Here is a 27,406-nt window from a genome sequence, read left to right as displayed (position 1 = left end):
GATCTCATTACAGAAAGAGGGATGAATGGCAGTATTTCTCTCAGCAAACACCAGATTTCACTCTCCCAGATTTATTGTCCTTGCTGGAGACTTCCTGGCAGGCATTACTGAGGGAGGAATAGCACAAAGAAGTGCAGTATTGTGTCTGGGTTGGGTAAAGGTAAAACCCGCCTACTGTGTGTGGTGATTGGCCCTCGCTGCAGCTCCTCATTCTGAATATCCAATAAAATCATTGATTGCAGAAAGTTATGACGTTGCTTTTAACTTCCAAAGGTCAAAGGACACTTCAGGATTTGTTTCAAGGCTTTGTTTAGATGAGGTTTATTGCAGCACTGGAGGCCAGACATAAACTCAGGATCATCAGACACAGAAATGTCATCTACAACAACACAAGCAGGTAGTATATAACAGGAAATGTGTGTCAGGCTCTTGTTTTGGAGCTGCTTTCTCAGGTTGTGTCATTCTGTGTTGTGTCCAGTTTCAGAGCTCTCTGTGCCGGTCGCATGGGGAGAGGTCAAAGGTAAAGTCTGGGGTCCTGATGGTGGTCATCCTGTGCTGTGCCTGCACGGCTGGGCTGACAACTGTGGTACATTCAACACGCTCATTCCCCTTCTACCCAAAGGTAAACTATGATAGACTACAGGAGGATCATTAAACAGCTTTTTGATGTATGGACAGTTACAGCTGTGTTTGGAATTGGCTGTCACCTCAGCTGTATGACTCACTTCACTGTGCAGAATGATGTATGTGCACAGTTTGACTCCAGAGGACTGTTTTCACATTCGACAGCTGAAAGTGGAGAGTCGCTCTGTGCTCACTGATAATCCAACATGCTGACATTTAGCAGGTATAACATAGTTAGTTTTGTGTGTTAGCATGCTAACATTTGTTAATTAGCACAAAGTGCAGCTGAGTTCCTGAGTTCTCAGCGTGGATCTTTTCATCTCCCTTTCTGCTTCCTCTCAGAGTGCAGATATGTGGCGTTGGACATGGCCGGTCATGGTTTGTCCTCCCATCGTCCCCCTGGAGTTTTCTACTCTTTTGTTGCGTACGTGGCGGATATCCTCAGAGTCGTTGATGGTGTGTGATTTCTGCAACATGTCACATCTCTTCAGGACTCAGGTGCATCTGTGTGACTGTTAATATGTTGATGTTGATGAATTTTTTTTTTTTTTTTTTTTAAATAACTCAAACAGGTCTTCATTGGACAAAATTCTCCATCATAGGCCACAGTATGGGTAAGTCCCACATTATGGAGACTGTGCAAAATGTAAATAATACACCTGATTCTCGTGCTTTATACTGATACTGTGCTTTGTGCTTTTTCACATCTTCTACCATATAACCTCCTTATGTGCTTTCTTGTGTTTTATACTGTTTCAAAATGAAAATCTTTGTGTTTGGGGCAGTTGGTCAGACAAAACAATCAATTAGAAGATGCTACCATGGACATTTTTCACTTTTTTTCTAGACTACGTGACTAATTGATCTTTCAGAAAAAAATCTCAGCAGATGAATCAATGCCTTAAATATAATAATTGTTTTCAATCAATGATCAGAAAGTTAATCAGTAACAATAAAAGACTTTGACCAAAGCTTTGTCATGATCGTTTGTTCACTCCCCTCCAGGCGGTAACATCGCTGCAATGGTAACTAAGACTCATCACTTGCAACTTATCGCTGTGTTCTCACAATAAACAGAGTGTTCTGCTGCGTTTTCTTGAATTGATCCATATTATATTTTCCACAGTTCAGCGCGCTGTATCCTGAGAAGGTGGATGTCATCATACTGCTGGACACTTTTGGATTTATGCCTACAGATCTGGTACTTCAACAGTTTTTATTATGATTATATTGCATATGACGAGCCTTTCAAGTGAAGATGAGCTTATAGCAACAACGTCCGTGGAAATATTATTGCTTTGTTCCTCAGTTATCTTCATGTTCCACTGCTCAGTAGTTTTTGAGTTCCTCACCTCATCGTTTCTGCCTCTTTTTCTGCAGAAGGAAATACCCAAAGTGATGCGGCAGGGGATGAGTGCGATGCTTGAGTATGAAAAAAAGACAGAAGAGAAGAAAAGGGTTTACACCTATGAGAAGGCAGTTGAGAGGTACCACTCCAGTTTATGGCCAGTTTAAGTTAAACAAACTGTCATTCATGTAGGAAGTCTGACATGAGCGCCACAGATGTAACACATCAAAGTGTGTTTGCAGGTGTTGTGGAGCACTACTCAAAGTTGTATAAAAGCCTTTTGTGGCTGCATGAGGTCAGATAAATGTCCTCAGGTGATGTCACTTGAGTCAGTGTTTGGGCGGGACTGAATACTGCAAGTTTGAAAATGAATAAAATGTGGGGGTGTGACCTCTGACACCTGCTTTTCATCTCTGCTTGAGGTTAGCAGCTCGACCTCTGACTGGACTTCTTGACAAGGAAGAAATAAATACAAGAAAGAAAGAAAGAAAAAAAGACCATATGTCTGCTCCTGTTGCACTGATTTAATCATTTTTTAAACTGCCCATAAAGAGTCCAGCATGGTGTTTAAATGCAATGCTAAATCTGTGTGTTACTCTTTCAGCAAAATACAATAAAAGTATTATCTCTTTCAGGCTGTCGGCTGCAAACCCGACTCTGTCTGAAAAGTCTGTGCACATCCTTTTAGAGCGAGGTCTAGTTCAAGTGGAAGGAGGTGCGTCTTTATCTCTTCTCCTCTCAGGAAGAAGTAATCTCACCTTGCTTTCTTCATCTCCTGGCAGCTGAATGTGTTTCTCTTCTGCAGGATTTGTGTTCTCCAGAGACCTGCGACTTAATTTTGTAAGTCTCTTAACCTCCCAAACTCCCCCCGCGTTCACCACCTCCTCTCTGTTAATTTTTTTTTTCCACCAGAAGTTTAGCATTCAGCTTGAACAGCCGAACATTTGTGTTTTATTCTGCGTTTTCAGAAAAACATAGTGCGCATCACTTTGGAGCAGAGTCTGGAGATGCAGTCGAGGATTCAAGCCCCTGTTCTAGTTGTTCTGTAAGTTGTTGAAAATCGATGTGTTGCAGTATAATGTTACAACTTTTCCCCTTTGACATTATGAACATGTCGGTCCCATGTCCCTTTGTGCTTCCTGATCCAAACATTGAATGTGCCTTCATAAGATCATCAAAGGACGCCACATTAAACCTGTTCAAAATCTCTGTGTTTCAGAGCAGACAACGGCTTTGGTGCAACAGCTCAAGACGCAAACCAACAGAAAATTGCTTCCGCACTTCGACAAGGATGTCATGACAGAAAAGTGAGTTTGAATCGAAATGAGACGCTGGAAAAAAACGTGATGATTTAACCCTTGTCTAGTACGAGAAGGATGATGGTTGAGCGTACAGACAGTAAAATACGCCTCATCCGTGTGGAGTGAATTACTAAACTGCATTCATTGCATTTGATATGTGCGACAAACTTGACTCACCTGCACCAACGGGCTAAAACAAGCCACGTTCATGTTTCAAACACTGTTCAGCAAGGTGTGTGTGTGTCTGTGTGTGGCAGACAGCTCTGCAGATCTAAAAGTAGCACCACAGTACAAGCTCAGTGCCTCAGAATAAGAAGAAATATTTATAGATTTGAGGAAAAGGAAAGGAGGAAAAGCACAGGTGTAATTAATAACTTTACCTATGAATGCATTCCATTTAGGTGAGCTGGAACTGAGCCATCATTAACATTATATTTGTTTCACCTGTGCTTTTCCTGCTGACAATTCAGAACGCCAGTACACCTTCCCAACATTAAATCCCAAATGTTTAGTCCTCAAAACTAAAAATATGCATCAATTCCCAAAACATTATACAAGTTATACCAGCAAACAGATGTGAACATATATTAATGTGAGCCATACAGGATGGGCCAATGTTAAACAAATCCCCACAGGCTGAATTCCTCATTTCGATGAGCTGGAGACGTGATGCTCAATGTGAAAATCCAGTCAGCTTCTGTTGAAGCAGCACTTTGTCTAGATTATCTCCTCTATGTGGTTGGGTCACTTTTCAACATCAACACTTGATCACTGTCACAAATAAGACTTGATATGAAATGTTTACCTGAAATTAAATCAGTAAAGTAACCTGTTTTAAGAAAAATGTCTCAATACAATTTCTAAAAGGGATTTTTGGAAATTATGGTAAATGTCTGTTTTCCTCTAACAACGTCAGAGTCTTTGAGCATGAAGGTAAGAAGTTAACACTGACCTTCTGGACATGCTGCAAACTGGTCAAGTACTGAAGGGGAGAATCATTTCCTGACAAATAAAAACACTAAAATCTAAGAATAAGACTACTTTTGTATGAAGTGACTCAAACGTCCGTCCTTTCTCTCCGACTCAGCACACGATGGTCACAGTGCCGGGCGATCATCACGTCCATCTGAATAATCCTGAAGCTGTCGCTCCTCCTGTTTCGGACTTCCTGCAGAGCAGAGTGCTCTCACAGCAGCTGCCTGCGTAGTGAACAGACACACACGTTATGACCAACACACACACACACACACACACACACACACACACACACAGAGTAACACATTCTCTTTGTGCAGTTTTTCACTTCAAGTCTCCTACACTGTTAACATAGTACTGTTTTTCCACCCTGATGTGTCACTATGTGAACAATACCATACATTTCTGAAGTGACTTGCAATAATCTAAATGTGCAAACCTCCACTGAATATATCATTGCTGATGATGTCAGTTTGCAGCAGTTTCTAAATATGTTTGCTTTATTTGATTGTGTTCAGGTGTCATCATTCACAGTGATGATCGCAGGTGTTTATGATCCCCTCTATCTTGCTTCCTGAAATTATTACTAATTTGTTCATATAATGCATTTTCTCAAGTTTTAGATCCGATTTCCTAATGTTCCTCAAGTCAGTGAGTGCTTGTCTACATCTTGATGAAGTCTGGTGGACTGTGAAAACACCAGGGACAATGACGGCATAACATTTAATATTGATCTTTCCAAAAACCCAAGTTACACAGGGCTTCAATCAAGGCAGCAAATAAGAATCAACAAATTAAAAAGTCCATGCAAATGAATTAGATTATATGGTAGAATACATAAAACCACTCCCAGTAATATTAGGTAAAAAGACAATACTTCCTAGTTTTATCCCTGTCAAAGTGTGATATGTTGTATTGTATAAATATATTCTGACGTCGTTTGACAACCTGATCTGATTCAAATGAGCTGCAGCTGTCAGAACAGAGATCTATCCATGTAAAAGCTCTGAACTGAATAAAATCCTGCATTGTTCAAATAATAAGAATTTCTTTATGTGACTTGCAGGACGTCACGTGTCATCGTTTCTGTGTGAGGCTGATCTGTTTAACTCGGCTGTTTTTCATGCTGCTTGTGCAGAATGAGCTAAAATTGGCAGTCATTAAAAGGGATGACATCCTCTGACAACTTCTCATTATGTAGGCCACCCTCTGTATTCAGCTTTTGTCTCGGAAACCAGCAAGACCAAAAAAAAAAAAAAAAAAAAAAAAACAACCAAAAAAAACCCTTTTCCACCCTTTTACTCAGGGGAGTGACTCCATAAAACACTGCAGCTGCCGCCACTCAGAGCCACTATGAGAGGTGCTGCTCACACAGAAATGCCCCCCCGCTCTCTCTCTCCCTCAATGTCACATAAACTGTATGATGGCCTTGGTGTTAAATGGAGTGGAATTGATTTTACGCAGCGAGCAGCAAGGCGGCAAGCATCCAGAGACATCTGAAGGGCTTGCCCCCCCCTCTCCTCCTCCCACTCCCCCACCCCAAAAAAAAAAAGATTATAGTTATATAAGTTTCCCTCCCACTCCCTCCATCCTCTCAGCCATCAGCAGGGGTGTTGTCATAGCAACCCCCACCCCTCCTTTCCAACGTCAGAGCCAGGAGCCGGAGGATGAAGCCGCATGCAGCTTCTGTCTCTTGTGCCTCTCAGAGAGCACCTGTGATTTTGGACGTCTCACATGCAACAGTCAGAGCTGCGGCGCTGGAGACAATCTGATGATCGATTTGACTCGCAGCTGCTGCACATCGCGCACCATCAAACACAGAAAGACTGACTGATTCAGCAGCGTCCGCAGGTAAGCATGACGGCTTTATTCACTATCGCAGCACTATTTTTCGGAGGGCAGCACCTGTGCGTGTTTGCAAATGAAATGATGGAGGCGGTGACGGACAGCGTGCTGCCTGTTGGAAGCTGGCTGTGTAATGTCTTGATTCTTGTGCCTCTTTATGAGGAACAGTTGGGAATAATGGGACACTGAGATGCTGCAGTTTGTCGTGCGTGATATCTCACCCTGTAGAGAGTGAGTGTTTGCAAGGATTAAAATATCTGAGTAACTCTGCTCATCCACCCTTCCCCAAAATCTCTCCTCCTTCCCTCCCCTCCCTCTGTTATGTCTTTTCCTCCCTGTCTCCTCATCCATGTTCTGCCCTTTCCTCCTCCACCCTTCCCTCTGACAGTAGCTATGTCGTGGCTGTTCTTGGACTGGTTCGTCCCCCTCTACCTGCTGGTGTCAGTTTTGGTGCTGGCAGGCTTCGGAGCATGCCTGTACTTCCTAGAGCCCGGGCTGCAAGATGCCCACAAGTGGAGCAACAAAACAGTCCGGCATCACCCGCTGGTGGCCAGTGTGAACTGCAGAGATGACGATAGCAATGCCCTGATATGATCAAGAGGGCGGACGGGCGGCAGGCCATCTGGACAGGGGTGCTGCCAGGACACCAGTGGGATGGGAGCCAACACCTTAAAGATGGAGACAGAGAATGGGAGAGAAGGATGTGAACGATGGAGAAGAGACCTGACCTATCATTCCAACTTTCCCCTGATCTCTAACATTAAGCTTTTGCTGTAGAGATCAGGGAAAACCGAAGCTGAGGGGTTTTAAAGAATTTGCAAAATGAAACCAAAATGCACAAGGAGGAGAAGACTACACGCAGGTGATTGGAGGACATGTTGCCCTTTAGAAATGTGTTCGAAACATGATGTAAATCTCATGCCATCTTATACTTGTGCCAACTTTTACATACGTTTTGTAATTCGACAATCACTTTACATACATCATGAAGTTTACTTACATTGTGCATTTAATTAGTGAAGTGAATGATATAAGTGCAATGAATCTGTTGCCAGCAGGGAGGGTTTTTAATCCTCTCTCTGGTGATGCCGGCATGGCAGCTGCTGAGAAGCATGTGGATTGTCAGTGTCGCTGTGCCAAAATGGTGTAGTAGTGACTTTATTAGAATAATGTGTACTGAATAAATGCAAAACCATTTATTTGAGGTGCCAGAATTAGCCTAGATGGACCAAGATTACAGACAAGTAGTATTTGGTAATGCTCAAAGTGTCTATTTTTTGTTTTCATTGTTTTTACTAGACAGCATGGTGAGGAAACCGGGTGTGTAACAGCCCTCTTTTATGCTTCCTTTGTTCATACAAAATAAAACTGTTTAATCCTCAATTCTTTGGATTTACTCTGCGTGTTATTATGAAGTTCAAAATATCTGAGTAAAATAATAATTTAAGATTTGTGCAATATACAGTATCTACACCGGAGGTGGAAAGGAACTAAGTACATTTACTCAAGCGCTGTACTTGAATACGACTTCCAGGTGCTTGCATTTTACTTGTATATTTCTATTTTATGCTACTCTACACTTTTACTCCAGATATTTTACTCTTCACTCCACGACATTTAATCAACTGCTGCAGTTACTTTTGCAAACCCTTTAGAAAGGATAAGCACTCAGTCGGGTCTGTGAATCATTAGCACCAAAGAGACTTTTCCCCAATAAACTCATCACACGATTTCATTTAAATAACTGTTTGAAGCGCAAAGACGTCAAATTATACAAAACTACACACACACACACACACACATAAAAACAAACAAAAAAAAAACTGAGAGCTAAACGATCAAAACTATATATCTTTCACTTTCACAGGACTTTTACTTGTTATGGAATATTCCTACATTCATGTATTTGTGCTTAAAGGATCTGTCTTCTTCTTCTGATCTGCGCTGTGATCGGGCAGACTAAGACCACATTCAGACCTCGCAGACAGCGTCCTGTGAACCAAACAAAATGAGAGAGCACAGTGGGAGTGAAACAGTGCCGCTTCAGTGTGGAAGGAATGGAGAGAATGGCACTTCTGTGCCCACTACTTCCTACTGCTGTGTTCCCCGTCTCGCACTCTTTCACTTATTTACTCACTCGGTGTGTCACCAACAGAGACGCAGCTTCACACAGCAGGTTAGTGTCTGTTTTCCTCTATTGTGATGATAAAACATGTATTTTCATTGTAAAGATTTGTTATGTGACAGTGCAGAACTGCCGTATGTTTTCATATTGGTGCATTTACTCAAGTTCGATACTCAAGAAACAATTCTGAGGTATTTGTACTTTCATGTACTTGAGTATTTCAACTTTATGATACTTAATTCTTCTGCTCCACTACATTTCAGAGGGACATATTCTACTTTGTCTGCACTATACAGCAGCTGTTGCTTGTTAATTTGCAGATTGTGTACAGAACACATGTGATAAACTTAAAGGATATGATGCATTGTTACATATTAAACTACCTAATAGCAAGAAAATTGTCTCCACCTGAACCAGCAATACTACCTACTCTTTAGTGCATTAGTATTAACAATACTCATACAACACAGCTCCGTGTAATGAGTACTTTATGTGCAGTATATTTTGCAGACACTTGTGTACTTTTAGATTGTGTTATTGGCACTTCTTACGTGCATTGAATAAAAGTTTCTGAGTTCTTCTTCCACCACTGTCAGATTCTAACATGTGGAAAACCTTACAGATCCAAATGTTTGACATCTAACACCCTGATTTTCCTGCATGTCTTCACTCCTGTCAGTTGAATCCGTCTTTCTTTCCACCTCTTTCCTCACAATTTATATAAAACAGAATGAGTGTTTTTGACCGTCTGGCACCTTTGATCCCTCAAGTATCTGCATCCTCCAGACAAACAAAGGAGCATCCCCCTCCTCTCTCCCTCTCTTCACCTGTCATCAAAAAGAAACCCATTCAAATCCCATCATTTGACGAGAGGGGCCTCATCTACGAACAACACAACACAAAACAGACAAACGCTGACAGGTAAATGAAGCTTGAGCTTGTGTTCTAGCTCAGTTTGACGTAATATAATTTATGATATGGTAAAAATTATCGTACTGAATTCATTTTTCTCCCCTCTTTTGGCTCCAGATCTTTTCTTCCCATTTGTTCCTCCAACACATCCAGTCGGCCCTCCTGGGGTAAATCATGTCAGCACTCACAGAGGACCCATGGAGAAAGAGCCTCAACTCTCCCAAGAGCAAAACCCAAAACATGCAGCTCTCCAGCTCTCTCTGCAAAGCCCAGCATCTCCATTTCTCCTGCTCCAAAGCCAAATTTGTCTTCCACTCTCTCTACTCTGCAACCAAAGCCAAGTGATTCTCTTCATCTCCCCGCCTCGCAGTTGAGTGATCCTTCTCCGTCGCTGCACCAGCCTCAGCCAAAGCCAAGTGTATCTCCGACTCTGACCATCCCAACACCCAGACTGAGTCCATCTCCAACTTCCCTGTGCCGAGGGATGAGTTTGGACAGCCAAGGAGGCAAGCAGCCATCTCCCGTTGCTAAAGAAAGACGCGCGAGGTCAATTACCATATCGAACGCTAAAGTTGAGCCCCAGTTCAGCAAACAGAGCGCTTCAAATGAGGCAAAGCATGATGTTCTTGACCAAGAAGCTTTACTGGACTTCACTCATCCCTTGTTGAGAAGAGTTCATCCCATGACATGCAGAGAGCCTCGACATCAGACATACTCTGAGTATCAGGGGCAAGCAGCCACGTCTCAGAATTCCTGCTTATTGCAAGGAAGAGTTGGTTTAAATAAAAAAGAAAACAGTGCAAAAGAGAAACCAATGCCTCCGCCTAGGAATTTAGGCATGACTGCTATCCATACACCAAAGTCAAACATCAGACAGCAGCAGGAATTTCTGCCAAGTGGAGCGACGGGTACACAAACATCTCTCTCAGAGTCTGGGGGGATTAAGTTTGCTAGTGTTGTTCAGAGAGAGTCTCAGTCAGTGTTTGATGGACTCACCACTCAGTCGAGCCTCAACCTTCACAGGAAATGTACAGACTACCCTCTGAGTAGAAGTGAGGGAAAACACCAATCATATGAGCGAGTGTACTCTGAGAGAAGCACAGCTTTACCAGTGGCTGCCACACTGTCATTTTCCACAGAGGCTCCCTTGAGTCGGTCGACTGTCTCACCCAGCACCGAGACCAGAAGAAGACGATTTGGCTTGAACAATGGAACAAAAGTGGATGCAACATTTCTATCAGGCTCTAATCTCGGGAGCCCTCAGGAAGAAAACAGTAGACAGACAATTACAGGAACTTCATCAAAACTCTTACAGCAAACCAGCACATCTCAACACATCAGATCTCCTCAGAAACAAAGATTCTGGTCAAAAACTCAAAGTCAGATCACAGAGATGGATGTGAAGAATGCAGCGAGTCAGTCCGACTGTGTTACGAAGGATTATAGCTGCCCGTCAAGAGACATCAATCAGAAAATGGAGGCTCCTCAGTGTGCACACAGATTAAATGAATCTAAGATATGTCCGATGGGATCTCATTCGCTGGAGGCCTCCAAACCTGCTGCTGTTGAGTGCACCACATCAAAAAATACCTTTTCAAGACCCACTATTACATCACACAAACACCAGTTAGAGCACAAACGGCCTCCTGGGCCAAATCAAAGCCACAAAGAGGTGAACCGCAGTGACACACGACTTACTCAAACAGATATTGTTGCACCATCTGATCGTCATGGGGTGCCCACAAAGCTACCAGAATATCCCTCAGAGAAATGTGCTGTAAGCTGGCCAGCATCTGTGGCACACTGCCCATTTAACACAAACAGTTTTGGCTTCAGGTCAAAGGGGGTCTTTGACCTGACATCCCAGCCACAGCACAGAGTGTACCAGAGACCAGATGAGACAACAACAGCTTCCCCTCCACTACAACAACCAAATTACTCCCCGGCAGACAGAGCATTTATCATGGAGGAACCAGAGGACCCCTATTATGTCACCATGTATTACCCAGGTTCAGTGTATGTGGGTGAGTACGCAGATATCCAAACCACTTGGAAGACTTTTGCTGAACAAATTGCTCAAAGCATTTACATGACAGGGACTCTCTCATCTGTCGTTTTTCATCTATTTAGAGTTAGAATTAAATAATTTTCTTCTAACCAATGGGGGGGTTTGGGGCGGGAACTCAGCTGAGGGGGTGGTCAGAGTGGATAGTAGAGGGATTTAAGACATCGCTCCTTATCAGCGGAGTAACAGACATGCTGAAGAGAGACGTGACAACGTTGGTTAGCAGACTTCTATCAGAGTGACTAGTCCAGAGGGGCCATGCCAGTACAGCTCTCAACAGAGACGAACAAACACAACATGCAGAAAGAAAAGCAAAAGCAGGACGGAAGGAGAGGCACTCGGAGATAAAGTGTGAGTACCGTGACACAGCAGAGGTTCTCCTCCTGTAACACTGGGAGGAATAATTTGACTGGAAATCTCAGTGCAGTGGTTATAAAGGCTGGTGACCGTTTGCAACAGGCCGTACACTCTGTGTTCATGAGCTCTGTGTCGTCCAACCGCAGCTGATTGTTAGATGGTTTCATTTGAAAGGCTTTCAGGGGCCCCACAAGGTGAAACTGTCCAGCATTTGTTTTGCAAAACAAACCCAACTATAGGTCCACTTACTGGCTTTTTCTAGAGCTTTCAACTGTATCACACAGTCTTACACAGTCTTCATTACCTGATAGAGTTTGCTCAGTTGTCATGGAGATGGATCTGTTTATGGGAGCTTAGATGTTATTTACAATGAGGTCAGGCATTATTGTTAAACCATAGGTCAAATGTATCTAAATCCAGTAACTCAAGCATTGTATTGTATTTGAGGCAATTTTTGTAATTTCAGACGGCAACATTGCATTTTCTACTTCACTGCATTTGTTCAGTCAGCAGATTAAGAGTTTACACACAAACATGGTGAAATATGATGATTTATTATAAATCACACTACCCACCAGTATGTAAAACAGTTAAATGAGATCCATCTACAACAGTTACAATCTTAAAATGCTGCTGACATAACAATGCATTAGTTCTGATATTCCAATAATAGCATATATCATGCAACTAAATAGTACTTTTGACTCTTTAAGTACTTACTGTTGACAAAACTTCTGTGCTTTTTATTAAATTACATAGATCATGTATGAATCACTTATACATGTAATGGAGAGTTTTTACATTGAGGTATTGGTACTCTGAGGTACTCTTTAAGCTAGTGGAGTGTGCAGTAACTGTGCAGTAACTTACCTTACAAGTATCATTTTAAAGTACTTGCACTTTACTTCAGTTTTTCTATTTTCTACCATATCAACTCCACAACATTTCAGAAGGAAATATTACTAGTACTTTTTAATCAAATGCATTTGTCTGGCAGCTATGTGTTAGGCTTTACGCCTCGTAAATTTGTTAGGAAACAAAGATGCAGACCAGAGAGCGAGATGTTAGAAAAAATAACATTTTTTATAAACACAAGGGGTGTATCAAAAAGCGTACTCATAAGCAGTGGGAGAAAAAACTAAAGGAGCTCTGACGAAGCAGGTTTGAGGCGAGGCACGCGCTGAAGCGGCAGGTAGACACTGAAACACAGGAGCACACTGTTAGTGGCAGAGCAGAAGTAGTCAACATTAGCAAGCTCTCTAGGAGAGGAGGTAATGAAGCGTTGTACTCATGATGAGACGAGCAAAGACACCACCAGGGATTTCGGCAACATGTAGGAGACAGCTCTCCGTTTATTCTGTGCCTAATCAGGATCATGCGCGTCAGGTGAACACCTGAGGAGGCGGGGCTGACTGGGTGTAGGTGAACACCCAGCTAAACAGACAGAGGGAGATTAGACAGGCAACAGTAAGAAAAAAGGAAACACACTGGAAAACAAAAAACAGGTCTGTAGGATCATAACATTATGGTTACTAATACTATTCCAATAATACAATACACAGTGGTATTACAATAACAGGGGCCAACAGGTGCCTCCACAACTGTCACTTTTAAGGAGGCTTATGTTCAGCTGATAATACAAACAAACAGAAGCAGAATGTGATGATTTTCAAAACAGCGAAACCCCATATTTAACTGAAAATAGTACAAAGACAACAAATCAAATATTGAAACTGAGAAATTTCCCAGACCCAGAAATTTTGCAGGACTTTGCTGGGACCGACCCAGAACTTTCTGGGAACTTATCTGGGATTTTCCCGGAACTTTCCCTGATATTTCTTGGAACTTTCCCGGATTTTTCCCAAAACTTTCCCAGAATTTTCCCAGAACTTCCAGGAGTATGAAGTAGCTTAAAATGAAAATATTACAGCACAAGTACCGAAAAACTACACTACAGCAAATGTACTGAGTTGCTTTCCATCACTTGAGGTTTTACCGGAACTTTCCCAGAGCTTATCCAGGATTTTCCCAGAAATTTCCCAGAACTTTCACAAAAAATTCCCAGGAACTTTGCCTGATTTTCCCTGAACTTCCTTGGAATATTTTCCAGTTTTTCCCTGGAAAATTTCCCGGATTTTTCCCAGAATATTTCCTGGATTTTTCACGGAACTGTCAGAAATTTTCCTGTGAAAACTCCAGGAACTTTCATGGAAATGTCCTGTCAAATTTTCGGAACTTTTATGGAACTTATTCAGGATTTTCCCGGAAAATTGACAGACCTTTCATGTAAATTTCCCTGGAAACTGGGATGGGCCAGGAACTTTCGGAAATTTTCTGAACTTTCCCAGAATTTTGCTGAAAAATTCCAGGAAAATTTCCCAAAACTTTCTGGAAAAATTCCCATGAAAGTTCCCAGGAATTTTCCAGGAAAATCCTGGTGAACCTATACAATATTTACAGTACATACAACAGTCTGAATACTACCAGGAAAACGCTTGGCAAAACAAAAGTAGATGGACTTCCAGACTGCATGGAAAGTGAACAATCATAACACAACCCAAGTCCCACAACATGTCAATATTTGATGTGACTGACCTGGAAATTTTGTGGGACATCGCTGGGATGACCCAGAATTTTCACAGGACCTTGTCGTTCCCGATAAATCCCAGGAAATTTCCGGGAAAGTTCTGGAAGTTCCGGGAAAGTTCCGGGTTGGTCCCGGCAATGTCCCGGGAAATTTCCGGGTAAGTTCCGGGACCGATCTGGGAAAGTTCCGGGTCAGTCCTGTGTCAGAACCGGGTACCGGTTCGGATCCTGGGTTGGATGCTGACAAACTGATTCATGCCTTTAATTCAAGCTGTCGCAACCCAGCTGTTATTATCATTATGATTATCATTAGTGTGTTTTTCTCCCAGGTCGCATCCCGTGTACTGATCACCTGGGTGGTTGATACTATTATCATTAGCGTGTGTGTGTCGGGTCGGATTGATTGAGTACTGACTGATTCACTGTTTTGCAAATCATCACATTCTGTTTCTATATACATTTTACAGTGTCCCGACTTTGATGGACTCTCTGGTGTTTGTTAAAATTAACCCCACATAAGTAGGCTAAGTAATCCAGTAATACACAGCCATTCTGCCTCCACAACTTTCATTTTTGTTACCAAAGACTAAAGACTTTTGGTGGTTTAAGTATGCTTACATTTAGCTTACAATACGTCTGTACTTTTACTTAGGTAAAATTATGAATGCAGGACTTACACTCATACTCGGGTGTTATTTACACTGAAGCACTTCTACTTTTACTTGTGTAAAGGATCTCAGTACATCTTTCACCACCACACTTCACAATCCAGAATTTTTACATTTTGAAAAGTTTCTGCACATTTGATTGAGCACAAACTTGATTTATTTTCTCTCTTTTCATACTTCGAATCCTACGTGTCACCTAAAAATAGTGTGTATAACTGTCAGAAGACCCTACCAAAAAAAAAATGTCCCTTGAGGTAGCCACACTGCGCATGCGCGCTGCATCTCGCCACTCGTTCTCCTCTTGTCGCCTTGGTAACGGTAAAGGGGGGCTCACGGCCAGAGGGAAGGAGAGAAGAGGTACCCAGACTAATCACATGACCGCTCCTCATCGTGTTATCTTAGTGGTGGGATATTCATCGTTTGTTGTCGGACCAGAGCGGCAGTAGATCTCACCGTTCTCCTCCTCGGGCTGATTGCAGGTCAGTTGAACGGGAATCGGTGAGTGTGACTGAACATCAGCGCTGAACGAGCCGACCGTTAGCGGGCAGTGGCTAGCAGCTAACACGGAGCAGCCGCTAGCTCCTCAGCTCAGTATCTACCAGCATGACGAGAGAGAGACAATGGGGTCGATGGGCTGTGATGGAGCTCACCTCGCGTGTTGCGTTAAAACAGATGAAATGTGCTTAACGTAAATATAGAGCCGCAATGGGCGTCAATTTGCGCGGCCATCCTGAGCTAAAATAACGTTTTTAGTAAAGAAACAGCTCGTAGCTTTCATGACAGCAGAGCATCATCATCCATCCTGTGCTCCAGTCGTGAAGTGTGATTTGCCTGCAGTGTTTTAAGCTCACGATTCTGCATATCTGGTGAATGTACAGTGTGCGTGAAGGCAGCACAGAGCAGGAGGGCAGGCAGGCCGAGAGATGAGCAGGGCTGCATGAATACTGAGTGTATGAATCAAAGTGACAGCCACTGCCTCGGTGACCTGTATGATCTGACTTGAAGCATGGCAGCAGGCCGCTCAGTGTGCACGCCCTGGAGGAACGAGGTTATCAACATCTTGGCTCTGCTTCATGCCTGTTACTGATGCCATCTGCTTGCACTGTTTGCTTCACACAAAGGGCCAGTTCACAAAAACATTTTGTAACTTCCCTCTCATTAAGTTAGACTCTCACCAGGGCTGCAATCAACAGTCATTATTGATGAATCTGCTGATTATTTTCTGTAGTAATGATTTGACCTGTATATTTTTAATGAATAGCTGAAAAACACCCATGAGAATTTCCTGGAACTCCTTGTAACGTCTAAAATCTACTGTTTTGTCCAACCAACAGACCAAAACCCAAAGACATTCAGTTTACTGTCACGCAGGACAAAGAAAACAGCAAAACATTCATCTTTGAGAAGCTGTAACCCCACACTTTTGTCCTTGTTACTTAAAAAAATGATTAATTGATTATCAAAGTAGTCGCCATAAAATCTTCTGTCGATCAGTTAATTGATAATTCAACTAACTGTTGCTGCTCTAGTACTCACAACATTAAAAAAGTTACGTTCATGGATCTATGTATCTGACTTTTTCTTCAAATACTGATAACTAAACTCTGGGTATCTGCCTGTGCTGAGTACCATAGCCCTGCATCTCAGCTGGCAGGCGCGAAATGGGCTGCAACGGCAACATAATTCTTGTGGGTAAATGCGCCCATCTAAGTTCCATGTTCACTTCAAGTGCTTCTTTTCGCCACCGACAGGCTCAGATTGTTATTCTAAGTGTCTGACAACTCCATGGAGAGGATCCCTACAGAGATAGACCTTTTCAGACAGCCCTTTCTGACAGGAAGTGAAGCCATTACAGCTCTGTTTTTTCCAAGCCACCAGACTCCTCAGACAAAAACAGTAACTTTACCTTGCAAAACATGGGAGTTGCTGGTCCTCCACTGCCTTGATCGGTTGAGTTTGTTTGTGTTGTTGTGTGACTTTGCCATTTGAAAGCGTTAGTCCAGATCAAAACTAACGTGTTAAAATGCAATAAAATGGCTGATATACTAATATATCTGCAATAAGCTAATATATGCCAGTATACGTTCTGGCCTGTCTGTCTTTCTTGCCTCCCTGAGTACCAATCTGAGCCATCTCTTTTCACAATGTCCCCATTACTCAGGAGACAGACAGCATAAAACTAGAACTCATGGCTAGATGTACATGAAAGAAATATATTTTAGTCATTTGAGTGAGCCAACCCTTAAAGATTACTCCAACATCTCATGTCTCCGCTGTAGAACAAGTGAAAGAAGGAGAGGCTCTACTGGCCTACTTCCTCGTGATGTCCCAGCACTTCTGTTAATGAAAAATTCTATTTTTATCTTTCTCTCCTTTTGTTATTAGACATGTCAGACATTGTTCCTCCAGAAGTGAGACCCAAACCGGCCGTCCCTGCCAAGCCCCCAAATGTGGGGGCTCCTTCCCCCTCCAGCCCCTTTCCACCCCAAGGCCCGGGCGCCGGAGTAGGCGTTTCAGCTGCTCCTCCAAGTGGCATCCCAGTCCCCATCGGGAGTCACGGCCCAGTGCACATTAGTAGTCATAGTGTGGGTCATGGTGTGGGCCACGGTGGGAGTCACACTGCAGCACACAATGGAGGTCACGGTCATGGCGGCTCCCATGGCTCCAGTGGATCCACTTTGCTGGGCTACATTGGTATTGACACCATCATTGAGCAGATGAGGAAGAAGACCATGAAGACAGGCTTTGACTTTAATATCATGGTTGTCGGTGAGTCGCAGAAGCCTGTGAAGTAGGTGAAAGATGAATGTTAGCGTACAGCTGTGAAGGGATATATCCTCAAATAAGATGAATTTATTTGTTCTTTTTTGTTCTTGGTGAGAAACAATCCAAATGATTCCATCATATCTCTCTTTTTTTCTTACTTTGCCTCCTCTTCAGCCTTGTTCATGACATTTTCCCCTCTCGTCTCAGGTCACAGCGGTCTCGGAAAGTCCACTCTGGTCAACACCCTGTTCAAGTCGCAGGTGAGCAGGAGGAGTGCGGGGTGGGCCCGTGATGAGAAGATCCCCAAAACGATCGAGATCAAAGCAGTGTCTCATGGTGAGTACAGTGAGAGGGCTGCTGCTCTCTCTTTAGAGCCAGACATTTATAGCAGCATTTAATTTGACAGAGAAAATTAATGATCTTTGGCCATGTTCTTAGTCCCACATAGCCCACTTACAGTATATCAGTGCACCCTGCTAGCTGTCAAGTCAGCTCACCATTTATTCTAGCTGAGCTGCAAATGCACAAGCCAACTTCTGCATCCTCCGAAGGTACTTTGTGAGAGGCTTTGATAATTTGTTTACTGTGGCTGCAATTACTGTTATAACTGGTGGTTCCCTTAAAATTAATTGCTCTGGAATAATTATACTATATATCATAAAAAATCAGTGTGTAAACCTGCCTGAATTGAGTCTTGTTGGGGTAGTTGGCTCTACCAACAGAGCAGGGAGAAAGGTTTGTTTAGTTTATCTCTGTCTGCAAAAAATTAAAATTAACCAGGCTGAAATTTGGAAGACAGATCAGCCACAGATGACAGATCCATTACGAGGATCAGCCGACTAGATTTCTGCCGTTCCAGTGTTTTCCAGTGCAGTGTCATCATGCAAGTCCAAATATACTGGATTTCAAGGCAAAGTGACCGTCTCTGTGGTACAAAATAAGTTTTGTTAAAAGGTGGTCAGTAAGGACAGGCAAACAAATCCAAAACAAGGAAACAGGAACAAGAAGGCTGGAGCACTGAAAGTGTGGTCACATTACAGCTCTGTCAATGAAAATGTCCCACACTCAGGATGTGAAGTCACTCTTCTGATGCGGGTAATAAATGTGATCAGAGTGATCACAGATAGTATATAGTGCATGAGAGTGGCGCCACAGTTTGTAGTCTGGAAGTGTGATAATGTATTGAAGAAAACACACTAGAATAAGAACATGTCCAAACACAGTGATCATCAGTGTTTCTGTTGACCAGAGGAGAATCTGCTCGCTCTGCTTTGTGCTTTGTACCAAAAAGACTGTAAACTGTCGAACTCACACTGCTGAAAAAACTTCTGAATATGTTTTTGCATGGAAGATGGACGGACTTATGTCCTCTATCACTTCCACTGAAAGCATGTTAGGAAGGAATCTCTTAATGTATGAACAGGAGGAATGAACAGAACCTGTTGCAGTGTTTGTACCTGACTATAATCTGAAGACAGACTTGAAGAAATGTAAACAGATCCTTTAAGGGCTGGCTCAAATTTATCATCATTAACAGCTCCTACGTGTACACATAAATCCCCACATTGTAGCGTGTCAGTGGGCATGTGTTGTATTTATCTGAGCTATACGATGAACTTTAAAGTGTCTTTAGCATCTCTCTGCATCAGCAGTGATGTGTACCACTTCACTGAGCACAGTTATCTGTGCTGGAGTTCAGTCATGACTGGCTTGACCATATTCCAACATCTCCTCTATGTCTATGTCACGACTAATGGTTTTCAGTCAACTTCCTGTATAGATTATTCTGGGCCCATGGACTCCGGACAGATGCTAACAGCTCTTATTTGACTCAAATGTATCAACGCTGGGAGAAATGGCCTGAAGTGTGAGGATTTTAAGTAGAGATGGTGTTTTTCTGTCACGCAGCCTGTGGACAGACTGCTGATCCTCGTTCAGAGTATATTTGCTCACACATGTACAGTGGATGCATCAGAGCCTCTATTTCGTCTAGCCTGACACAAGTTAGACAGTTGCATAATGGTACAGATGACCTTATCTGAAACCTAAAAAGTTTGCTGCCATAACACCAGACAGTCTCCGAACTGAGAACTGTGCTGCTATGGTAACAGCGAATGACCCCTGCTGACAACTAACACAAAGAAGTAAATATGACTCATGTTGTGGTTCGCTAACAATGGTGTCGAGCGAGGGATCGTAATTGTTGTTTTCCTTATAAAACACAAGTAATTGTGACACAACAAATAAGCGCTCTGCTGGACTATAAAGGCGTGAGCAGCAGGCCATTATTTTGAAAATAATCCTAATTGAGTGAGCATACAAAGCAAACGTCTCTTATTTAAAGCTGCGATGTTTAGCATTTGAAAACGTCTGACTTTGGTGCCCCTCCCCCCAGTGTTCGGATCAGATCAGTCACGGTGGCGGTCAGCTCTGTATGCTGTTTATGGAATGGCTTTGGGGACTGTTGTATGTAGCACACAGTAATGTGCTCCTCTTGGACTGGAGAAGTGACTGGACTTGTAGACATCCTTGATGATTTAACCGCACCGGGGAAACAGTGGTGACAAATGAAACCCTGAAACAGAGCGCAGTGTGTGGCTGCTACAGTCCACATGGTCATACACACACTGCCTGTGGTTGACAGTGACCTGATATCATTATGCTCTTGCCAGTGAAAGACACAGCAGACGTGATCACACAGATGTGAAAAATATCTCAATCGGATTATTTACTCTGTGCTGTGTTTCTAGCCTGGATGCTATTTCTCTGTTCATTCCAAACATAATCATTTGTTCAACATGTTGAATGTTGGTTTGCACATGGAAAGCAACAGCTATGATTTGTTCCCCACTTTGTGTTTTTTTACAGTACTTGAGGAGGGTGGTGTGAAGATGAAGCTGACGGTTGTCGACACTCCAGGCTTTGGAGACCAAATCAATAATGACAACTGGTGGGTTTTCCAACTCCTGGTTCATTAACGCCCCGTAAATGTCATCATTACCGCCTTAATCTTACCAAAAACAATCTTTCATTATCACCTTTTAAAATTGTTCCAGTGGTTCAGGAGTGTGGGAATGGATTTAGTTCCCCAAAACTACACTGAAAATGGTGTTAATCAAGTAAAGTGTGTCGCTGAAGTCATCTTTTTCCTCTCATGCTATCCACAGCTGGGAGCCCATTTCCAAGTACATCAATGAGCAGTATGAGAAGTTCCTGAAGGAGGAGGTCAACATAACCAGAAAGAAGCGCATCCCCGACACCAGGGTGCACTGCTGTCTGTATTTCATCTCCCCAACTGGACACTCGTGAGTTAAACTAGGATTAGTGAAGTAATCACTCAAACCCTCTTTAAGTATCTGATCTAGAACGGGATGCATTTAGTAAGCTGTTGGAAGAGACACTCTTAATCACATACAGCGCACAGTGTTCGCATCCCTTTATCCAAAAACACTTCAATTCAGACTAGCAAAGCTCCAAATCAAGTGTGCTACTTGATATTGCAGACAACACACACCTCTCTCTCTCTCTCTCTCTCTCTCTCTCTCTCTCTCTCTCTCTCTCTCTCTCTCTCTCTCTCTCCTCTGAACACCTCACAATTAGCTCCCGCTGACAACTGTGAAATTGCTCTTTAATGGATAAACGGATACAGTCTTTTGTGTATTACAGCCAGCGTATCCCATCCTTCTTAGCTGGGGTAATTGAGACCGACAGCATGTTTTGTGTGCAGGCAAAAAAGAACTGGGACACAACCCTTGTCCAATAAAAAGCCCACTTCTCAGTCGCATTCACCCTGTAAGTCTTTTTTTAATTGCTACAAGACCAGGGAAAGGTAATTAGACGTATGAAACATGACAAAAAATCCTGATTGTCACTGTTGTATGCAAGCCTTCTGAGAGAGTCACATCTAAATCTACCTATTTACTCACTTTCCGTCCCTGTCCTCTCTGCTCTCTATCTGTTCCAGTCTCCGGCAGCTAGACATCGAGTTCATGAAGCGCTTGAGTCACTCTGTCAACATTATTCCTGTCATTGCAAAGGCAGACACAATGACCATTGAGGAGAGGCAGGAGTTCAAACAGCGGGTGAGTTTCACCAGCGATCCTACCGAAGCTAGACCGATAAATCAGCCTGGCCTGTACTGCAGCAGCTCGTTTGCTCAATTCAGATATACCGTAATGGTACCTGTGTGTATGGTAGTTCTGTTGTGACATTTCTTGATAACTGCAGGCACTGACACCCGTAGTTCTAAATGCCAGGATGGAAATGCCAAAGATGTGTTTAGGGTATTATACAAACAGCGCACAGAGGATTGACAAGTTTGTTTTCCAACTTCGAAACGTCCTCCTCAGTACATATTTTGGTCTTCAGAGCTGCTCTCTTCAGTATTTCAACATTAACAATGTGTCAGATGACTGTTGTTACATATGCGTCGTGTCAAAGGTGGCGCTGTTTGAGAATCACCCACCCAACACCCAACCCAGCAGTTCCACTCATCTCCATGGAGCATTTTAGCATCTTTTGTGCCTCGTATGTTCAGTCAGCAGGGAGACTTTTCAGTGAAAAAGCTCACACACACAGCCAGATATCTCCCTCTGGAGGCGGTGGAGACCAAAAAAAGAGCTAGAAAGTGAAGTGAATATTACATCCACCAGGTGCCCAGAAACACAAATCCCTGTTTGTTGGACATGTAAATAAGCAGCTGTTTGCTAACTTGAACATATCAGATTTCTATGGTGATCATTTGTTAATGTGTTTACAGCCAATGCCTATTGGCTGATGTCATCTTATGGGATTATTTAACTCTCAAATAACGGTATTTGTATCTGTCAGATTTCCCATATTGGACGGCTGCAGATCCTCCAGCCTCTCCATAATGTTGGGTACACGAGTAGTCTGAAGACAGCAGTCACATGTTCCTAGTTTTGTTTTGTGCTGTAGGTAAGGAAGGAGCTGGAGATGGGCGGGATTGAGTTTTACCCGCAGAAAGAGTTTGATGAGGACATGGAGGACAAGAGCGACAATGACAAGATCAGAGTAAGTGGTTCTGTTCTTTCTGTCTCACACATTTGTCCCCTGATTGTCTTCTTCCCCGTCCCTCCATTCTCTCACACTCACGCACAGCTTCCTCCAAACAGAATGCCAGGGCACTGGAGCATGTCATGTATTTGTGTCATCTCGTAAACCTTGGGCAGCTCTCTTCAGTACACTGAACCGTGTTGAAATGTCTCTGTTCTTAGGAGGCGATGCCCTTTGCGGTGGTGGGCAGCGACAAAGAATATCAAGTGAATGGCAAACGCGTTCTCGGGAGGAAGACAGCGTGGGGAATTGTAGAAGGTGGGTGGTGTAACATTTGGAGTCCCTTTGTCACAGAAATAGTATTGATGGGCTCAGGTAAAGGACTTGACATATAAGATGTGACATTTGATTCTGTCCAATTTCTTTTGGTTACAGTTGAAAATCCCAACCATTGTGAGTTTGCTCAGCTGAGAGATTTCCTGATCAGGTAAAATATTCTTTTAAATAGATTATTAAAATCCCTCTGCCCACAATGAAATAAACTTCATTTAAGGAGGAATTAGAAACTTTGGGATTTGCCATAATTGGAAACTTTCTGTGTGTCATAATGTATAAACAATAACATGAATCGTGGGTAAAAGTAATAGGGTTACAGCTAATGATTATCAATAGAGAATTATCTGCTGATTGTATTCTTAATTTATTGAATCATCATTTTTATATGAAAGGTCAGAAAATAATGAAAATAAATTTCCCAGAGTCTTCAAATTGAAGATATTCAGTTCACCATGACAGCAAACCAAGAAATCCAGCAAGTATTCACGTTAGAGGCTGGAACCAGGACTGTTTTCCTCAAATGATTAATCGATTACACTTGTTACTGATGATTAATCTTCTTACAATCAACTTATAGATTTGATGATCACCTTCGTCATGTCAACGTTTTTTTGTAGCTGACACATCACTTTTATGAAAAAAAAATGCATAATAAGAAGTTATTTCAAAATAAGGATGCATAATTTTGCTTGTAACTATAGAATTTTTACATTTTCCGAATCTCACTGGTTCAAATTGCGAGCAGGGTTCAGTTCACATTCAACCTTTACTGGATGCTTAGTAGCCTGCATATTACTAACATATTGGGTCTTTATTAGTTACAAAGCACTTATTAAACTTTATTCTACATAACATTCTACAACTACTCGGCCATGAACTAAGAATTTTTCTTCATTAACTTCCCAATTACTAATGTTACTACCGTGTCCTCACTGTGTCTCTGTATCTCTCTTTCTCAGGTCTCACCTGCAGGATTTGAAGGAGGTCACTCATAACATTCACTATGAAACCTATCGTGCCAAGAGACTGAACGAGAATGGAGGTCTGCACCCCATATCTTCCAATGACACCCAGGAAAGCAACCTGTAGTCAGTCAGTCAGTCAGTCAGGGGAACAGTTGTGACAGAGTGAGAATAACAAACAGTGCAATGAAGCTGATGCAGAGGAATCTCTAATTGTTGTCACCACAGCATCGCTGCATGCTTGGAAAACATTTAACTCTGTAAAAACCTGTGTCATTTTTTTCTGATTTACAAATTCCACCCATCGTCCACAACACTTCCTTCCCCACGCCACCCCGACAAACACATATCAAACCCTTATAGTTTCATTTGAAAGTCAGGACAGTCCCACCCAGAGACTTAGTGCCATGATACAATTAACATTTTATCTACTGCCAATGCCTTGTCATTTATCATTGTCCGGGTAGTACAAGCTTAGAAAGTGCCATGTTATTATGTGTATATGAGGTCAATTTTTAAGTTCTAGTGTTGTGTAGCAACTGATGTCTCAATTCAGATGACAGGATTTGCTCAAAATATTTAAATCATAATTCCTGTGTAGTAGTGATCCGCTAGCCAGCTCTGCAGTTGACTTTGTACAAATTGCTTTTTCAAAATTCTTTTCATGTGTAGAAAGAGTCCCTGTGGCTTAACTGTCAGGTGGGTTTAGCAAACATTACAAGCTGTGCTGTCTTCGTTTACACCCACCTTCATGAACAAAACAAATGGAATTTCTCTAATGTTTCCTCGCCCTGTTGGTGTTTGATTTTCCATGTAAAGACAGTTTGTGTGGACAGACCTGCATACTAAGATGAGAGAAAGCTGCAACATCAGTCACTATGAAATGCAATTCTGTGGGCGGCAGTGTGTGTGTAATTAGTCCACGAAGTGCATGACTGGGCATACTGCAGATTCTGTGATTCCATGATTCACCGTAATAGCACACACAAACTGAATACTTGTGAAAGAAATGTGGTCCAGTGCATTTGTGTTTGTGCTCATTTGCGCTGCCTGACTGTGCTCTTGCAATGACAGTGAAGATAATCATGAAACAGATCAGTGGTTTTATTAAATATTACATATTTTTCCCTGGATTCAGATTGACTTTGTGACGTATTTTGACAGTTGAATGGAAATCATACACACTATTTAATCTGATAGCCTGAAACATGTAAATTAACTGGTATTACTTATTAAAGAGTAGCATGGCCAGCGATACCATAAAAATAACTCATTTACAAGTTTACTTGCTTCACAAGGGTTTTTTGTTTGTGTGTTTGATTTTTTGTTTGGTTTGTTTGATTTAATGCATTTTTCTCCTCCCCATACCCACTGCCCATTAATGAAAACAATATTTCCTACCCAAAAGAAATACAACCACTCGTGTTATCAGTATACCTGATGATGAAAAATATTGTCACTTTTTCTTCAATGCCTTGTGCCATGTAAAGCTTTTGTCATTACACTCTGACTTGGTTATCAGTATTTGCATTGATGGTGTTTTAAAACTATTCATTCTGGTCACCACGTGGTGGCAGCACTCTGCCATGTATAAGCAGTGATTGAGTATAGCAAGAAACAGGCACTTGGACCAGCTTTGAGTCCTCCTGAGACATTCCCACTGCTGAGATTTTTAGGTAAATTTTTACACAGTCCAGGCTTATTTCCTGATGACGTTTACAGAGTTTGGGTCCTCCACTGCTGTCAGTAATAACCAATTTATCTCTCCAGATCAGGTTTACAAGAGGCTTTAATAATAGGTATACACTCAGAGTGTTGGTGTAATTATTCCAAATCAGTCTAATTTTATTAAGTTGTTAACATGTTTACCAAGCTTTCATTCTACTGTTCTGCCATGTACTGTCTACAGCAGAAGAGAAATATGCCAAAACTACAAGTTATTCAATCTTTCAGTATCTGTCAATCTCTTTGTTTGGAATCAATTTTTTACAATCATGAACGTTTGTGTGGTTTTGATATGAAATGTGATGTCTGCAACAAACTGATAATAGTTGTCTGATGATAGTTGTTTTGGTGCAGTCAAAGGTTTCAAGAAGAAATTTTAAACTGTTCATGTGTGCATGCTTGTGTCCACACTGCCTTGTTTGCTTCACTCATCACTGCAACTTTACATCAACGTATCAACTATTTCTGAATGTGTGATGTGTACATTAAATTGCTATATCATGAGGTAAAGCACTGCTGTCTTAACTTCATAACTAAACTGACAGCCCACAGTCCATATATCACTCATCTCTTTGAATCAGAACTTCACAATGTATATTTAATAACCATTTTTCTGTTGCCGTGATACATTGAGATATAATTTTCAGTGGTATATTGAGTTATTTATACATCAATGTCTTATTATTGTAATTTATTCTTTAATAAAAGCACATTCTCATGTTTGTTTTTTGAAAAATTTCATGTCTCAACATGATTAATGACATTTTATTATTTACTGTACAGGACACCTGATTCTGAACTTACATGAAACTCAAGAGCCACAATGAAGGTTGCACTGGAAAAAATATAGTTGGTTTATAGCTGAAACTGATTGTTTTTTAAAAAAACAAAAACAAAATGAAGCAAGTAGGCTGTTCTTAGTGGACAGTTAGTTGTGATTAATGTTCATCAAAATTTAATTTGAGTGTAACGATACATTGATGAACTTCAAAATCACTAAAAGCTGCAGTGATCTTATCCCACCGCTGCATCTGCTGAGGTGTACTTTATTCATAGTGTGTGTCTGGAGGGCAGTCCCTGGAGAGGACAGCATAATGAGCTTCTGTCTTAGTAAATCAGGCAGTGTATACATGCAGATTGTGAATGCAAATTCAATTCAAGTTCAACTTGGCTCTCAGTGTTGTAACTGTCTCACAATTTTAGATATGGACTTTCCTACAAATGTGTCATAAATGGTGGGATATCATGAATATGAGGCTTTAGTTGGTGAGTTAATCTTAAGAAAATCACGGGAGCAGTTCAAGAGAGTTGTTAATTGTGAACATATAAAATCACAACTCTTCACAAACAGTGGGGTTACACACTAATGGTGTGATGGAATATGTTTCCCCCTCGGCTGTGTGAGTTGTAGATTCCCCTCCTGCAAGGCAAACTGTAGAGGTCGATGGGAATGCCAGTCAAAAAATGGGCTGCATGAGTGAGCTTATTCTTAAGAAAATATTAATGTAGTCCTTGACCACGTGTTTATGCAGCTCAACATGCCCTTGTTAAGTTCCATTCTGGTTTTAATTAAATGCACTCCAAAGCATGCTGTGCCATCACATGTCACCACACGAGTGGCAGCTAGTTATTGCAGCTCTGACCTCCTTTCTGTGTTTTTAGTGTATTTTTGTGTTCTTGTCTACACCAACAGTGTATATCCCTTCCTCGGCTGATGCTACTGCAGCCTGTGACTTTTTCCCAAGTATAACAGCTGCAGACTTCACACCCACAATCCCTTCTCATCTCTGCAGAC

At 42.0% G+C, this 27,406-nt stretch overlaps 2 protein-coding genes and 1 long non-coding RNA gene across 5 annotated transcripts; all 3 read left to right on the top strand.

The window, feature by feature from the left end:
- The first annotated feature begins 283 nt into the window (after positions 1-283).
- Positions 284-5,298, top strand: LOC143319196 (serine hydrolase-like protein). The gene is made up of 12 exons (XM_076727915.1): positions 284-397; positions 479-622; positions 967-1,080; positions 1,197-1,238; positions 1,630-1,649; positions 1,751-1,825; positions 2,005-2,111; positions 2,608-2,687; positions 2,778-2,812; positions 2,941-3,017; positions 3,192-3,279; positions 4,361-5,298. The coding sequence occupies exons 1-12, from the start codon at positions 373-375 to the stop codon at positions 4,478-4,480; spliced, it is 927 nt and encodes a 308-aa protein (XP_076584030.1). The 5' UTR covers positions 284-372; the 3' UTR covers positions 4,481-5,298.
- Positions 5,299-5,640: 342 nt separating this feature from the next.
- Positions 5,641-7,476, top strand: LOC143319199 (uncharacterized). Its single transcript, XR_013077064.1, has 2 exons — positions 5,641-6,099; positions 6,482-7,476. It is a non-coding gene; the product is annotated as an uncharacterized LOC143319199 (long non-coding RNA).
- A 3,903-nt stretch (positions 7,477-11,379) lies between these two features.
- On the top strand, positions 11,380-26,349 carry septin3 (septin 3). 3 transcript variants are annotated; one of them, XM_076727910.1, is made up of 10 exons: positions 11,380-11,546; positions 17,192-17,575; positions 17,780-17,908; positions 20,441-20,522; positions 20,740-20,877; positions 21,537-21,654; positions 22,511-22,606; positions 22,810-22,906; positions 23,024-23,075; positions 23,884-26,349. In XM_076727910.1, the coding sequence occupies exons 2-10, from the start codon at positions 17,194-17,196 to the stop codon at positions 24,011-24,013; spliced, it is 1,224 nt and encodes a 407-aa protein (XP_076584025.1). In that variant the 5' UTR covers positions 11,380-11,546; positions 17,192-17,193; the 3' UTR covers positions 24,014-26,349. The 3 variants fall into 3 exon arrangements, with proteins under 3 accessions (XP_076584025.1, XP_076584024.1, XP_076584026.1); XM_076727909.1 differs by lacking the exon at positions 11,380-11,546 and adding an exon at positions 15,106-15,285; XM_076727911.1 differs by lacking the exon at positions 11,380-11,546 and adding an exon at positions 15,145-15,304.
- The last annotated feature ends 1,057 nt before the right edge of the window (positions 26,350-27,406 follow it).

This window comes from Chaetodon auriga, chromosome 4, assembly GCF_051107435.1.
Source record: "Chaetodon auriga isolate fChaAug3 chromosome 4, fChaAug3.hap1, whole genome shotgun sequence".
In the NCBI taxonomy this organism is placed as follows: domain Eukaryota; kingdom Metazoa; phylum Chordata; class Actinopteri; order Chaetodontiformes; family Chaetodontidae; genus Chaetodon; species Chaetodon auriga.
This window is presented reverse-complemented; position numbering and strand designations above follow the sequence as displayed.